This window comes from Sorex araneus, chromosome 2, assembly GCF_027595985.1.
Source record: "Sorex araneus isolate mSorAra2 chromosome 2, mSorAra2.pri, whole genome shotgun sequence".
In the NCBI taxonomy this organism is placed as follows: Eukaryota; Metazoa; Chordata; class Mammalia; order Eulipotyphla; family Soricidae; genus Sorex; species Sorex araneus.
Window position 1 is genome coordinate 280943778 of NC_073303.1, and position 16585 is coordinate 280960362.

The window sequence follows — 16585 nt, forward strand, 5'->3', positions numbered from 1 at the left end:
ATACCCCAGGACTGTGGGCACCCCTTTGGACTCCACTGCCCACTATTGACACAAGGTCTCCTTAGCGTTTATCTTGCTTCTCCTTAGACTCTCGCGGAAAACCAGAACTCGCAGAATTATCTAGTGTGGAATATTCCCCCACTGCTGGCTGGCTGGAAGGGTGTTACTTCACTCTCCTACCCAGAATCCCTATGCTGGGGAGTGTACGTGGGTCAGCTTCTTGCAGGGCAAATGTACTGTCTCATGGTCCCCATAGAGCTCTTTTGTGAAAAGAAAGAAATGAATTGTCGCTTCCCTTGACGCTACACTCCACTCCCCCGAGGAAGCCTCTACTCAGCATCGGTGCACTGAGGTTCATTGCTCAGCGGTGTAATTGTCTTCCTCCTAGTACTGTGCCTGATTTCTGCAGACCTTCTTTCTAATTACTACTGATATGCTAGTTATCCATACTTTAAAGTAGGTTAAAAGAGGGGATGGAGCAATAGCACAGCGGGTAGGGAGTTTGCCTTGCATGAGGCCGACCCGGGTTCAATTCCCAGCATTCCATATTGTCCCCTGAGCACCGCCAGGAGTAATTCCTGAGTGCAAAACCAGGAGGAATCCCTGTGCATCGCCAGGTGTGACCCAAAGACCAATAAGTAAATAAATAAATAAATAAATAAATAAAGTAGGTTAAAAGAATCATTAGAGGGGTCAGAGAGATAGTACAGTGGGTAGCGTGCTTGCCTAGCATGCAGTTGATATGGGTTCAACCCCTGGCAGCACATATATGGTTCCCCCAATTTTTTCTTCCCCCAGAAGTAATCCGAGAGCACTTTCAGGTGTAGCCCCCAAATAAACAAAAGGTCATTAGAGGATCTGGAGCAATTGGACAAAGAGTAAGGTATTTGCCTTAAACATAGCCTATCTGGGTTAAATCCCCAACACCCCATATGGTCCCCTGAATTCTGCTGGAAGTAATCCCTGACTCAGAGAGATCAAAATAAAACAGGGGCCAGAGCAATAGTGTAGCGGGTAGGGTGTTTGCCTTGGATGCGACTGACCTGGGTTCAATCCCCGGCATCCCATATGGTTCCCTGAGCACCACCAGGAGTAATTCGTGAGTGTAGAGCCAGGAGTAACCCCTGAGCATTGCTGGGTGTGGCCCAGAAAGCAAAAAAAAAGTCATTAAAGAACCAAGTTAACTTTTGTTGGGGGTGATATACAGTTCTATCTGTATATTTGAACATATTTATTGATTTGTGTTAGCACCACAGTCAAGATATGAATCAATGCTAACACCCCAAGATTCCCTTATGCTGTTCCTTTATTTTTAGTGTGTGTGTGTGTGTGTGTGTGTGTGTGTGTGTGTGTGTGTTTTGGACCACACCTGGTGGTGCTCAGGGTTTATTCTTGGCTCTATACTCAGGGGTTACTCCTGGAAGGGATTGGAGGACCATATGGGATGCAAGGAATTAAATCAAGGTCATGCAAGACAAACATTTTATGCACTGGACTATCATTCTAGCTCCTTGTGCTGTTCCTTCGTAGCCACTCATCCCACCACACGCCTCTACAGCCCTTGTTTTGTTGCTCATCAAGAGAGTCTTGAGGTTTTTGACATCATTTCAATAGAAACACAAGAGATAGTAGTTAAGACTGGATCCTTCAGGCAACATGTCTTTCGGTTCACCCAAGATGTTGTATATCTCAGAAGTCCCTTGCTTTTGATTGTTGGGTTATATTACTTTGTAGGGATTTGCCTTTGTTTATTCACTTGCCTATTGAAAGACATTTCCATTACTTCTGTTTGGGTGATTAGAGAGCTACAAATATGTGTGTGCAGAATTTTGTGTAAATATGCTTTTGATGTCCAACATGTTTTTCGTGCACTCATTTCTCAATAGAGTCTCTTTGGTGAAGTGTCTGTTCTAGGCTTCTGCCCTATTCTCAATTGGGATTTTGTTTACTTACTTACTTGATAGTCCTTTGCAAATTCTGGTTGGTACTGTTAGGTCAACACCCACTGCCCGTCAAAGGACACAAAGCAGCAAAAAAGAAAAGAGCACTAGAGACCCAGCACCGAGGGTTCGCAAGCTTAAGAGCCTTGTCACCCCACGGAGCTGTGGCCCCCCTTCATTTTATACACTCTAAGGGCTGCAGAAGCAGGGTAAGTTTCCCAGTCCTATCTTTATCTAAAGCAAAGTAGATGTATTGAAGCAAAATAGATAGTTAGTTTCCTCTGACTTTCCCGCCTTTTAATCTTCCAAGTAACTAGTTGAGGGGTCAGGGATAGACCTCAGGGCTTGGAGTCGTCAATGGGCAGAGTTCATCACTCATGTCGACATTCACACACACGCATGTCCTGGGCAAGGGGTCGCCCTCTCCCTATCGGGCGGGGGCCACCTGGTGATTTGCTTACTCCGAGGTCTACTCAAGTCTGCTCTTGAGGAGGAAAAATTGTTTTTTCCTCTAAAGAAAAGATGCCATGCTCATATGTTCTTTCAGGTACAAGTTCTTCATTGCATACAAATTCATAAATGTTTTCTCCCAGCCTTTAACTCAATGTTACATTTTTCAATGGTGTCATCTGTGAAGTAAAATTACAAAATTTTCCTGAAATGCAACTTATCTTTTTATTTCCTTTTATTACTTTCATGTTTGTTGCCATGTTGAAGAACTCTGCCTGACTCTACACTCAGAGATCTCTCCTGGAGAGACTCAGGGTGCCAGGTTGTCCGCATGTGAAGCAAGCACCTTTTCCCACTGTATTTTCTCTGCCTCCCAATTGTAAATTTTTATAACTATGTATCGTCATTTTTTGAACATATATTGAATAGATCAATATACCTGTCCTATTTTATGGTTTATTGGGACCTCCATATGATTTATATATGTTCCCTTCAGTCACTTCAATTATTCAGATAGTTCTTCTTGGGGAGCTTGGCAAGCCACCCGTGTCGTATTCGATATGCCAAAAACAGTAACAGCAAGCCTCACACTGGAGGTGTTACTGGTGCCTGCTCGTGCAAATCGATGAGCAACAGGATGACAGTGACAGTGACAGTTCTTCTTGGGATTGTTCTGTTTGCTAAGTTTTGAGAAAGCTAATCCTCACCATGTGTGGTGTCCGCTTTCTCTTGCTCCTGATGTCAATACATTCTATCCATTGTGTTTGCTGTCGATAAACCATATTCGTTTGCAGTGTTTTTTTTTCCCCTGTGACAATTTTGTGTGGTCTGGGCTGAGTAATCACCCTACTCAAGAGTGGGGTCCGCTTTTTCTTGCTCCTGATGTCAATACATTCTATCCATTGTGTTTGCTGTCGATAAACCATATTCGTTTGCAGTGTTTTTTTTTCCCCTGTGACAATTTTGTGTGGTCTGGGCTGAGTAATCACCCTACTCAAGAGTGGGGTTTGCATTTGCACTTAGCACCCTGGGGAGCATCACTACTCTGGAATGAATTTGATGATGATTTATTGGGCTGGAATAAGTGTGCACTAGTTTGGAGGGACCTAGGAAGTGGCTGTGACTGTGATGAGCGGCAGTGAAAGGCTCAGCCCTGTGTGTGCGCATCCTTAGTTCACTGTCTTGGGCCTCAAGGTATCTGAGGAAACACCCGGCACCCAGGGGGAATTGATTCCTATTTGCGTAAATGCCTGACTCTTCTTTTAGAAGTGTTATGTACAGATTTATCGAGAGATGAGTCACTTAGAATGCTCAAAGGGGCTTTGTTCCAGGACATGAGACTTATGGTATAGGGAAAAATAGACTGTTGGGGGAAATGCAGCAGAAACCACCGTCCCTGAAGAAGAAACATCTGCTGAAGAAGAAACATCTGCTGGTGTCTCATGGGGACCTTCTCTTCTCCTCACCTCTCTGCCAGTTACCCACTTGCTACTTCTCATACATGCACGGCGGGTTGGGGTCTATTGCAGCCTCCTCAAAGCCAAGTCCTGCTTTGAGTGGGCACAGGAGAAAGACAGACTCACGTCCAGGTCTGTGGCCTGGCCTGGAGGCACGGGCCAGCTCTGCAGGAGGCTTGGCAATGCCTGGCTGCCCTCTCAGCAAGCCAGGGCCAGGGCCAGGGCCAGGGCCAGCAGCCGCCCTCACATTGCTCGGGACACTTCTCCCTGCCCTTGCATGTGAGCACGGAGACGGGGCTAAGAAAACCAGCGAAGGGAGCCTGGGGCACCGGGCACTCACCCAGGGGAAGGCATCCTTCCAGGAGCCACACACGGTGGCCTCCTTAGCCTGCTGGCTGCGCTTCCCAAGGCCTGAGCTACATCCCGATGGCATTTGCTTCCCACAAAGCAGCCACCACGGAGTGGCTGGAGGCAGGCGGACTCTGAAAGCAATCGTGCCCGTTCCTGATTAGGGACGGCCCTTCCGCTGGGACTCAGCACCGCCAGGACTCTGCTGGAGGGGGCCACTCTGGTCTTCTGCCCTTGACCTCAGAGCTCTTTAGTGAAGTCACTGACATTGGACTGCAGGGGACCCAGCGAGGGGTCCTGGCTTTATCTGCAGGCTGTAGGGAGGGTTAGCTGGCCCGGAGAGTGAATTTTCATGGATGCTTGTTTTCTTTGTGTGGGATCTAACAGTCGCCCCCCCCCCCCTTCTCTCTCAGTCTGGCTGGGACAGGGCAGCATCTGGACATGCTCAGGATTCAGTGACCTCTGGGGACGTACCCAGTGCCAGTGGGTGACCCGAGGAGGACTTTGGCCTAGGAACCACTTCCATGAGCTCTTGCTCTTTCTGTACTGGGGGGGGCAAGGGTCGTTTGGGCATGTGATTATGGGCAACTAAAGTTATTCAGAATTATAAAGCTATTCCCTCTTCTTGGGGAAAGTTTGAAACACAAAGATCTGAGTTTCGAGTTACAGGAGCCCATTAGGAACAAATGCACTTCATTCAGTGTTCTGTCCTGAACGACATTGTGCATCGGGGGAGGGAGGCTCGTGGATTTTTGTTTGTTGTTTGTTTTCTGGCTCTCCCCAGAAGTACTGGAGGCTACTCCAGGCTTAGTGCTCAGGGATTCCTCTTAGAGATGCTCATGCACTGTGGGGTACCAGGGGTCAAGCCCAGGGCCCCTGCATGTGAAACATACACTCCAGCTTTTGAGCCATCTACCGAGTCCGTGACAGTGAATCTCAGCTGGAGTCAGGCGGTGTCTGGTCTCCCCTGGACTTGGGACAGTGGGAACCTGGGGCCGCTCCTCTGCGGTGCTGTGTGTGTACCAGGCTGACCCGATCAAGGCTGCAAGAGGAGGATGCACTTTCAGAATGTGGCCAGAGGCCCGAGCCAGTGGCATGCTTAGATGATGGCTCCTGGGATGGCCACTTCTGGGGACAACAGCTGTAGGATGCTGAGTAAACTCGGGTCCAGGCTAGCGAGGGCCCAGTTTCCTGGGAAGAGGTACCAGTCAAGGCAGCTGGGCAGGGCAGCCCAAACCTCTGAGGGCTGCAGGCTTGCTTGGCCCAGAACAGCTGCTCTCAGCAGAACAGGTGGAGCTTCAGGAGGGACAAACTCAGGCTCTGTCTGCCCCGCCCTCGGGTTCCCAATTGGACCAGCCTGGCAGGATAAAGAGAGCTCAAACTTTACAGTTCAAAGTCTGAGGATCTGGGAGATCGCCCAAAGGGCTAGACGGCATGCTTTGATGCAGACTCCCCAGGTTGGATCCCTGGCATGCATGTTTTCCCCCAGTGGTGACCCCAGGATACCAAGTCAGTGGTAGCTTCCTAGCACTGTTGAGGGGGTCCTAAACACACACACAGAACTTCAAATCCTAACCCAGCCATTTACTTGTCAAGTCCCCTGAGGCGAATTGGGACTTTACCTTGCTGACCCTCGGTTTCCTTATCTCTACAATGGGAACAAGGAAAATGGAGATGAAACAGTGGCGGAAAAGTGGAAATGAAAATGCCTGAACCCGTTAGCGGTGGCTTTCCTTTTGTCTGCCCTTGCCATGGGGTCTGAAATCTGGTTCTTGTTTGCGATGCCCCCCACAGACTATTACCATGTGCTGATTACTGATTTCTTTTTCCTCTTGGAGCAAAGTCACTCCAGAAAGGATCCTGGGAAATGAAGCGTAACTATGTGTTTTAGGGGGAAACACAAATTAAAGAGCGGCCGGACGTTGTGGACATCACGCAGACCTTTAACAACTAATTGCTAATTTCAAAAAGGCCACGCAGACCTTTATGAATGTTTAGATTTTCTAAATGTCAATGGAGTCCGGAAATGTGCCCTGGCGCCTTTTGAGAAAGACGAGCCACCCGGCCACAGCCTCGGAGCCCACGTCTGGGAGGCGCGGGAGGCGTGCAGGGGTGGGAAGCGGGCCAGCAGGAGACAGCCCCCTGGGAGATAAGAGTCTTCGGAAGCCGGTGTCTGCGGGAACTGCACGGCCCGCCAGAGCTCCCAGCCAAGAACGGGGGGAAGTCTGCCCCCGCCAGACAATGGGGGCTCCCACTCAGCCCCTTCCTGCGGCCCAGTGGGCGGGCGCGGGTGGTATTTTTGGAGTGGTCGAGAAAAGAAAGGGAAGGGTCCCCTTCTGGTCCTGCATCCTGGAAACCGTCCGCCCCGCGGAGAGAAGTGGTGACCGGGTGCAGAGGGCCACCTGCCGCAGAGAGAACCCCAGGGCCTGATGTCGGCACCCTGCCCTTCCTGAAGCGTGTGGGCCCGGCCCTGCCTCACAGAGTTCAGACTGTGGGTGTGAGCACCTGAGTGCCCACCTGTTAAGTGAGGTGAATGTGCTTCCTATGGGGGAAACTTAGAGCGAGCTGTGTACCAGGGTGTGTGTATGTGTATGTGTGTGCACATGTGTATATGTATTTTATGGGTATGTATTATGTGCGTATGGGGGTGTGTGCATGTGTGTGGGTGTGCATGTGTGTGCACACATGTGTGCATTTGGGTGTGGGTGTGGGCGTGTGTGTATACATGTGCATGTGCATGGTACATGCGTGTGTGCATGTGTGTGTACACACACATGTGTGTGTGTTTGTGTGTGTGTGTTATGATTAGGAGGTTTGGGGGTGTTTCTCTCTGCAGAGAGGTGAGTGTCGTCAGAGGTCCAGGACTGGACAGGGGAGTGGGTATCTGTGGCCATGGGAAGTCAGCCAGGGCCAAGTGAGCGTGAAGCGTGCTGTGCGGGTGGAGATGGGGCCAAGGAGGAGGGGAGGGTGCAGCACTGGAGCACCGGGTGGGCGTTGCATCTCCGGGCCAGTTGGATCTATTTAACCTTGGAAAAGGAGAGAAAACAACAAGAGGGGTGTGTGGGGGCCGTGCAACACATGGGTGTTATTAAGGCCACGGAGAGAAAAATAGCCCCAAACAGATGAGCAGAACAAAAGCTAATGAGAGCTGATGGGGAACATTCTTCAGAGGCGCAGTGCGGGGAGAAGGGCCTTGAGAACTGATGGGAAACAGCAGACGGCGCTGGACGCTCAGGAGAGCGGGGACAGGAGAGCTGCCGTCTCCATGGCAACAGCGCATGGCCGCTCCATGGGCCAGGCTGGCCTTCCCTGGTGGTCTAGTGGATTCGGATTCAGCATCCTTGAAAGGGTCAAGCCGCTGAGAGGAAAGGGCTTGACTCTGGGGGCAAGTCAGGACCCCGCCTTGGCTGGCCGCCGGCCCAGGCATGCGCAGTGACCCAAGTGCTCCCCTCCGGGCCCCCGGGGCATGTCCAATCCTCTCCCTCTCTAAGGAATGAGTTGAGGGTTCAGGCCTGCTTCCAGCTGGGCAGCAAACTGGGTCCTCCTCCTCCAGGCAGATGGCTCGTGCGCCATTGGTGGGGCACCCTGACCGTGGGAAGAGTCTCCTTGAAGGAAGGGGAAGGCTTTGGGTACCCAGGAAAGTGGCCGGGGAGTAAGGGATAGGGAAGTAGGGAGTGAGGTGGAGAGGTGCGAAGGAGCCATTGGTCCATCCTGCTCCCCGAAGACCTCCCGGAAACTCAGGAGGAATCTTCTTGTCCTGCCGTAGCTGGGGAAAGCAGGGGGCCGCTGCTGTGCTAGATGCCTGCCGTGGCCCAGCGGTAAACGGGGGACCCCTGGGGCACAGGCGGGAGCACTTTCTCTCTCTCTGGCAGAAAAAGGGCACTTCTGGATGCAGAGCTGCATTGGCTGCACCAGCAAGGAGGGGTCTGTTCAGGATCCGAGAGAAAGTCAGAGCAGCAGGAAGGGGTGCTGGAGGACCTGGGGGGGGGTCGGCGGCTGCAGGGGTGCTTCTGGGCTGGCTGCCTCTGACAGCTGCCCCAGCTGTCCCCTGGAGGCAAGCCCACCACAGCCAGAGCCTGTGACCACCCCTCCCCCGCCCCCAGCCCCAGACCTGCACCGTTGCCCTGTGAGGTGCACGTTTCTCTGATTTTTCAAGCCACCCAGTTATGGGCCTTTGATTGGGGAGTTTGGGGCCTTGGATACCATACTCTGCAGTGCTTAGGGGCTACTTCTAGCAGTACTTGGGGCTCATGTGGTACTGAGAATTAAACCCAGGACCTCACATGTACTAGGCAAATACTCCGCCCCCCGAGCCATAGCCACAACCTCTCCATTAGGGCCCTTTGATACAGAGGTCCAAACTAAGACTCTTTTGGGGGGTAGAGGGTGGGGGGCACACCTGGTGATGCCCAGGGCTTACTTCTTGGCTCCGCATTTGGGGATCACTCCTAGTGGACTCGGGACCATACGGTGTGTGAGAGATAGAACCTAGGTCAGCTGGGTGAAAGGCAAGAGCCTTACCCACTATACTCTCCAGCCCCCCAAACAAGGACTCATTTATAGTCGTTCTGCTGGGCTGGGGTCCTTCTTGACTGCCTTGGGTCTGGTTTGGAATTTTCAGCCTCTGGGCTCTCGTGTCAGCCATGCCTCCAGGATCCTGCCCTTCACAGATCTGTCATCTCCCAACTGACTTCCCCCTAGCCTGCGAGCACAGTACTGAGTGGTGCCCAGCGCCAGTTCCTCTGGCCACACAGCCTGCACTGGGCGTGCTCTGAGTCGCTTCTCCCAGGGATGTTCCAACCACGAGTCCCCAGGCTCTCATGACAAGCTTTGTGAGGAAGCTTCCTCCGGCATGTTATACCACGCATAGCTTCCGGCCAGCCTGGGAGCCCCCATTGCAGAGGAAATGAGTTTGGCTTGGCATGACTGCCTGCAGATGAACTCATGTTAGCTCACTTAATTGCTTTTTTTTTTCCTGACGAGGTTCTCATCATACTATGGAATAAATCTGTGAATGATAAATTCCGCTTCACACCCAGTTGGATATAAAGCAAGTGGACAGAAACCAAGCACGCAACACCCTGAGAAGTGAAATGAGCTGCTGAGATCTCCATCGGCTCTTTGGGTGTCTCTCTCTCATTCCCTCCTGCCACTAAGAAGCAGCTCTGATGAGGAGCCGAGCCAAGGGGTGACCCTCAGTGTCCTATGCAGGAGCATGGGTGAATGGTGGGGCAGGGGGTGTGAAAATGCCCTTTTCTGGCACTGTGCAGGCCTTTTTATGGCCTTTATAACAATCCATCGTTGCTGGTGACCAGCCCTCACTTTATTTGTTTCTGATTTCTGGACTCAGTTCCCAGGTCCTCACAAACCTCAATATCATTGCCTGTCCCCAGAGTTCTACCAATATCTTCTCCTTGCAGAATTAGGAGTTGCATACGGCTCAAATTTTCCTGTCTTTTGGGGAGAACGTTGGTCTTACTGTATCGTCACGTCCTGGGTTGAATGAACTCATGCTTTCTAACCCTTGGATAAAATTGCAAAGCAGGCACTCTTGTATCTGTTTGGGGGAGTGAAGATGCCATTTCTGAGGGACCTTTGAGAACAGATAGCCCAGGTAGACACCTAGTGAATTGCCTCCTTCACCCCTGAGCCCCAGCCCCAACATGCTGTCAACCCAGTTCTGTTCTGGAGACGCAAAGAACATGTTCTAGAGTTCCAGCCCCTTTAGTAAGTGGAGGCTGGTTGGAGTAGGGCAGGTTTCCCAGGAGCTTTCTGGGCTAATAAGGCTTTGTCAGCTCTGCTGGGATCCCCCACCATCACTCCAGACTTGCAAACAACCCACGTTACAGCCCACTTTGGGATCCCAACGCCTGAGCAAGTTCAGGACAGTCTGTTCCAGGCTCGCCAGTGGGTGTGGCCAGTTCTTTCGGGAAGAACTGTTGAGCCGCCCAATTTGGGAGGATGAGGAAATGGGTCCTTCAGAGTGGAACGTTCTGAATGACGTTCCAGAAGCTATCCTGGTAGCGAAAGGGCTTGGAACCTTGATGATGCTTCCAGAAAATTCCTGAGAAACACTTCTGCCTGGGCCTGGTGTTTCCATTGAGGTTCTGAGGGTTGGGGGCCTCACTAGCCTCCTCCCAGGACCCTCCTTGTCCATGGCTCATGCCGCCTTGAGTGAGGAGGTATTGGGTGGCTCTTAAAAACCAGCCCTATGACTGCACTCATTTGTGGAGTATAGAATGACATCACATGAGGCTGACACCCAAGGGCAGTAGATACAAGGGCCAGGAGGATTGCCCCATAGCTGGAAGCCTGCTTCATGAACCGAGGGGAGAAGGCAGATGGAATAAAGAAGGAACCACTAAGAAAATGATTGCTAGAAAAAAAAATAAATAAAAAAGAAAAGAAAAGAAAAGAAAAGAAAAGAAAAGAAAAGAAAAGAAAAGAAAATGATGGCTGGAGGAATCAGTCGGGATAGGAGATGTGTGCTGAAAGTAGATAATAGACCGAACATGATGACCTCTCAGTGTCTGTGTTGCAAGCCATACTGCCCCAAAGTAGAGAGAGAGTATGGGGAATATCGTCTGCCATGGAGGCAGGGGGAGGGTGGGAAAGGGAGGGTATACTCAGGATATTGGTGGTGGGGAATGTGCACTGGTGGAGGGATGGGTGTTTGATCATTGTGTGATTATAACCCAAACACAAAAGCTTGTAACTATCTCATAATGATTCAATAAAATTAAAAAACAAAAACAAAAACCCAGCCCTATGGAGCCAGAGCCATAGTATAGGGGGTAGGGCGCTTGCCTTGCACACGGCCGACCAGGGTTCAATCCCGGCATCCCATATGGTCCCCCGAGCACTGCCAGGAGTAACTCCTGAGTGCAGAGCCAGGAATAGTCCTTGAGCATCGCTGGGTGTGGGGGCCCCCCCTCAAAAAAATTAAATAGTCCTGGGTGGGGATTTGACTGCTGCCTCCTGGCAGAATCCTTCCCTCCTTTGGCCATGGGGAACTCGTCCCGGATGTCCTCCTTGCCAGGGTCACCTCCTGGGAAGCCTCCTTCCGGGGCCCACCCAGCAAGAATCAGCCGGGCCAACCTGGTGTGTGTCGGTGAGCTGCACAGGGCCCTGACCTCTGCTCAGTCCTGCCCCCTCTCCTCTGTCCCCATCACCGGACAGAGCCCCTCCCGAACAGCTCTCCCCCACTCTCCAGACCCACCAAGGGGTCCAAAACCCAGAGGTGAAGTTCTTCTGATGAAAAGTTCGGTGTGAGTCAGGGTTGACTCACGTGCAGCTGGGGTGGTGCCGGGGACGCAGGCCTGTTTCCACTTAGCGTTGCACAGTCCCGGGAAAGCTAGCGGAGCCTGCCTCTGCTGTCCGGCGGGCAGAGAACGCGCACTATTGAACTCGGGCCCTGCAGGCTTCTGCCCCACGGAAGATGAGACACACACTGATATGTGTGTGTGTTTGGGGACGGGGGGGAGGGGTGAGCAGACGCCCTCTGCAGGGACTCTGTGGGGGTCGGGGCCTTCTCCTGCCTCTAGGAAGCGGTTCCAGGGCCACCATTTAATAGAGGGTGGCCTGGAAGGGGCTCTTTCGGGTCCTCTGTGAGTGGGGGGTGATGGCCGTTCACTTGGGCCCAGGCTTCCGAGGAAAACCGTCATCCGCTCCAGAAAAGACAAGGGTGGAGTGAGGAAGAGAGAGCGGAGCCTCCAGTTCTGCCAAAAGCTCCTCATACGCTCTTTTTCCTTTCCCCTTCTTCCGGTGCTTGGACCTCCCCATGTTTTTTTGATGTTTATGTAGGTTTTGGGTGCATCGGGGTTCTGTATCACTGTATCACTGTCATCCCTTTGTTCATCAATTTACTCAAGCGGACGCTGTTTTTCCCAGCCCTGAGATTTTAGTAGCCTCTCCTTACTCATCTTTCCAACAATTGGAGGCTCTTTCATGGTCATGGGAATGAGACCTGTTATTGTTACTGCATTTGGCATATCGAATACTCCATGGGCAGCTTGCCAGGCTCTTCTGTGTGGGCGGGATACTCTCGGTAGTTTGCCGGGCTCTCTGAGAGGGACGGAGAATGTATATTAGAGAATACAAGCAAATATGTTAAAACCAAACACATGTGTGCTGTTTTAGGGACATCATTGGGCTAGACTATAAGAGGTTGTGCGGCCTCTTTGTGGTCACGTGGTTCCGGGAGCTTTGTTATATATAGTCTCTGGATCTTGGCCCATTTTCCAGTAGCTCGGTAGTCACACCCACAAACTGCCCCCGGCACCATGTAATCCCATCAATGTCACTGGGGTTATTTCTGGTAACCAGTGGTCAGGGACTATGTAGGAATTGAACTCGGGACTCCTGCATTCAAAGTGTGCCCAGCCCTTTGAGCCAGCCCCCCGGCCCCTATTCTCGTATCCATTTGGGGGCCTCCCAAGAGGTGCTCAGGGGCTCAGGGACCACACGAATGGATGCTTCGGTGCTTCTCACCTTTTGACAGGTGTGACTTCCTGCTGTGCTCGCTGGTGGACAGACACCTGTTCAGTCCCCGTTTCCGTTCCTTAGGGTGCATGTGCAGTGGTGGGATTGCTGGATCACGCGGTAGTTCTGTTTGTTTGGTTGGTCTTCAGCTTTTTGAGTCATGCTCAGCAGTGCTCAGGGGTTCCTCCTGACTCTGCACTCAGGAATTACTCCTGGCAGTGCTCGGGGGACCGTGTGGGATGCCGGGGATTAAATTCAGGTTGGCCACTTGCAAGGCCAGTGCCCTGCCCACTGTACTATCGCTCTGGCCCCCTGTTGCTTTGGGGGTTTTAGGACACTATTGCTTTCTCATCGTGGCACCCATTTTACATCATTTTCCCATCCACAGTGCTCAGAGTCCCAATATCTCTGCTGCTTCTCCATCGTGCCCTGTTCTGGGTTTTGATGGGAACCAGCCTGCTGGGGATGAAGGGGATGAAGGGATCTGTGCTAAGAAGAACCCCCCACCCCACCCACACCATTTCTCTGCCCTTCCCAGCCTTCTTGCAGGAGGGCCGGCTCATCCTTCAGTGCTCTCATTCACTTTCAGGCCCCTCCTTTTCCTACCTGCAACCCTTTCTGGAACCATCATCTTCTCGTGCCTGAATGATTTATAGAAAATCTCCCTATGCAGCCACCTTCGGGTTTCTGCCTCATGGGAAACTGAGGCTCAGAGTGGTTCAGAAACTTGCCCAAGATCACAGTGATGTAGGGCTAAGACCAATTTATTTTCCCTTACGACCACTTTGTTGAGGACCAGAGAGCTAGTAGAAGGGTTAAAGTACTTGGTCCCCCCCCAGAACCACTAGGAATGACCCCTGAGCATTGCTGGATGCGGTCCAAATATCTACAGGTGGTGCTGAAGGCCCAAGGCCAAGGACGGGCTACCAAAGGTCCACAAGCTTGGCTTTTTATTTTAAAAGTTAGTTTTATTGCGGGAGGGCATTAATTCTAAGGAGAATGTAGCTCCTGTGTGCGAGATGATGGGGTGGGGCGTTTGCACCCCGAAGGAGAGCACAGGCTCCCCCAGAGCAGAAGCCGTGCTCACCCTTCTTTCTAGAATCATCTCTCCACACCAAGTGGACAGACCCTCGGAGTCGTGTGCTGTGCGCCAGTACAGCCTCTGTCCCAAAGGGCCCAGAGAAAGGTCAGGTTTGGGGTCACAGGAGCCAGAGACTCAGTGGGGATGACCGGGGCTCTCTCCCTGCAGGCAACCGCAGCCGCTACCAGGCCGAGCTCTGTCAGAAGCACGTGGGGGACCTGGCCCCCAGTAAGTGCCACAGCTCCTCCCAGGACGCCCAGAAGGAGACCAGCAACCTGTGGGGCCTGATGGTGGTGGCCCAGCTGCTGGCGGGCATCGGGACGGTGCCCATTCAGCCCTTCGGCATCTCCTACGTGGACGACTTCTCCGAGCCCAACAACTCGCCCCTGTACATCTGTGAGTCGCCTGGCTTGATGAGGGCAGCAGGGTGGGCGGTGCCCGATGTGGCACTGTCCAGGCCTGGGGGTCGGGTGGAGGGGAGTCAGCCACTTTGCCTTATCACCCCGTCAGTGACGCGGACGGTTGGGGCTCAGAGTTCCTAACAGTTCTGACACACACACACACACACACACACACACACACACACACACACACACAATCACGCACGCACACGCTGAGCCCAGGGCAGGGCCCTGCTTCCTCCCGCAATCTGAGGCTGTGTTTACGCAGAGACAGGTGCGATCACCTGGCCCCCTGCCAGCACAGCCCGAGCGGCTGCTAACACCTGGTCCCGGGCCTGGCTCCACCTGTCTTCTCTGGCCATTTGCTTGGGGGCAGGTGAGCCTCAAAGACGCACATCCGGAGCAGAAAGCGGTGACCATTCCACTGTCCAAATTCACCCCTCTGTGTGCCTCTGTGGCGTCCCCTTGGGGAGTGTCACCCCCTAGCCTACTGTCACCCCCTCCGCATGCCTGCACTGGAGCGGCGTTCCCAAACGCTGTGGGGCTGACCTGGGCAGGGCTCAAAGGGCCGGAGCGCGTGTCTGCTGTGCATTTAATGTTGCCTCCTAAGCCCCTCCAGGTGATCCCAGCACCACGGGGGAGACCCCCCTAAATAAATAAATAAATAAATAAATAAATAAATAAATAAATAAATAAATAAATAAAGGTAGCGATCCTGTTTCCCCCCAGCAACCAGAACTTTCTGGCTGCGGCCGGAGGAAACCAATCCGTGGCATCTCTCAGAACTCCAGTGCGTCCGGGAGGCCGCACAGGGCAGGCTTGTCAGGGCAGGGAATGGAGCAGTGGCACTGCAGGAACCCCTCAGCCTGGTAGCGACCACCCCCTCAGCCTCCTTTCCCACTCCCCTTTCCAGCCATCTTATTCGCCATCTCTGTGTTTGGACCGGCCTTCGGGTACCTGCTGGGCTCTGTCATGCTGCGGATCTTCGTGGACTACGGCAGGGTGGACACAGGTGAGTGTGTGCCCGTCCCGAGCCACCCCTCTGCTTCAGTCCAGGCAATCCTTCAGGACAATCCGGCAGAACAAGGCTTCGACAGCAAAGGCTCTCGGCCAGCCCCTCCTGCCCAACGTGCTCACAGTCACCTACGCATGCAGTCACACACACTCAGTCATACGGAGTCACGCACACTCACTCCCTCGCTCACACAGATTCACTCACCCAGTCCCTCACACTCACTCCCTCGCTCACACAGATTCACTCACCCGGTCACTCACACTCACTCTTCCTCACTCACAGATTCACTCATCTGGTCCCTCACACTCACTCTTCCTCGATCACACAGATTCACTCACCCAGTCCCTCACACTCACTCTCCCTCGCTCACACAGATTCACTCACCCAGTCCCTCACACTCACTCTCCCTCGCTCACACAGATTCACTCACATGGTCACTCACACTCAGTCTCCCTCGCTCACACAGATTCAGTCACCCAGTCCCTAACACTCACTCTCCCTCACTCACACAGATTCACTCACATGGTCACTCACACTCACTCTCCCTCACTCACATAGATTCACTCACCTGGTCCCTCACACTCACTCTACCTCGCTCACACAGATTCACTCACCCAGTCACTCACACTCACTCTCCTTCACTCACACAGATTCACTCATCCAGATTCGCTCACAGTCACTTACCCAGTCACACAAACTCACTCACAGTCACACACACAGTCATTCTCACGTGCCCACTACTCACACAGTCACTCACACTCTCCCTCACTCAGATTCACTCACGCGGTCACTCACACTCTCTCTCACTCACACAGATTCACTCATGCATATTCACTCACAGTTACTTACCCAGTCACACACACAGTCACACACAGTCACTCTCACTCGCTCACTCAGATTCACTCACAGATTCACTCACAGATTCACTCATGCAGTCATGCAGTCACTCACAGTCACACACACACACACACAGTCACTCTCACTTGCTTGCGCAAATTCATGCACACACTAGCTCTTACAATCATACACATTAATTCACATCCTCAATCACTCACACTCATTTACAGTCACTCATTCAATTGTTCATTCACTCCCTCACAATCACAGTCACTCACACAATCACTCATCACATGCTTACACAACACACAGTTATGTCATTCATTCACAGTCACTTACGTAGCTACTAATTTACATACTCACATAGTCCCTCATTCACAGTCACTTCATCACTCAATTACTTAGTCACACTCACAGTCATGTACTCACATCGTCACTTACTCATGCAGTCACTCACTCATAATCACTGAATCCATCTTTCATTCACTCACACACACGCTCCTTTCCTCATTCACTTACATACTCCTTCCCTATCTCCCATCCTTTGCTCACTCACATGCTTTCTCATACATATA

At 52.2% G+C, this 16585-nt stretch overlaps 1 protein-coding gene across 1 annotated transcript in view; it reads left to right on the forward strand.

Annotated features, from left to right (window-relative positions):
- The window catches only part of SLCO2A1 (solute carrier organic anion transporter family member 2A1), a 68106-nt gene that overhangs the window by 39209 nt on the left and 12312 nt on the right, over positions 1–16585 (forward strand). Inside the window, exons 4-5 of the mRNA XM_055127613.1 lie at positions 13926–14153; positions 15072–15170. Of these exons, the coding sequence (XP_054983588.1) occupies positions 13926–14153; positions 15072–15170 (327 nt within the window). The remainder of the gene's footprint in view (positions 1–13925; positions 14154–15071; positions 15171–16585) is intronic.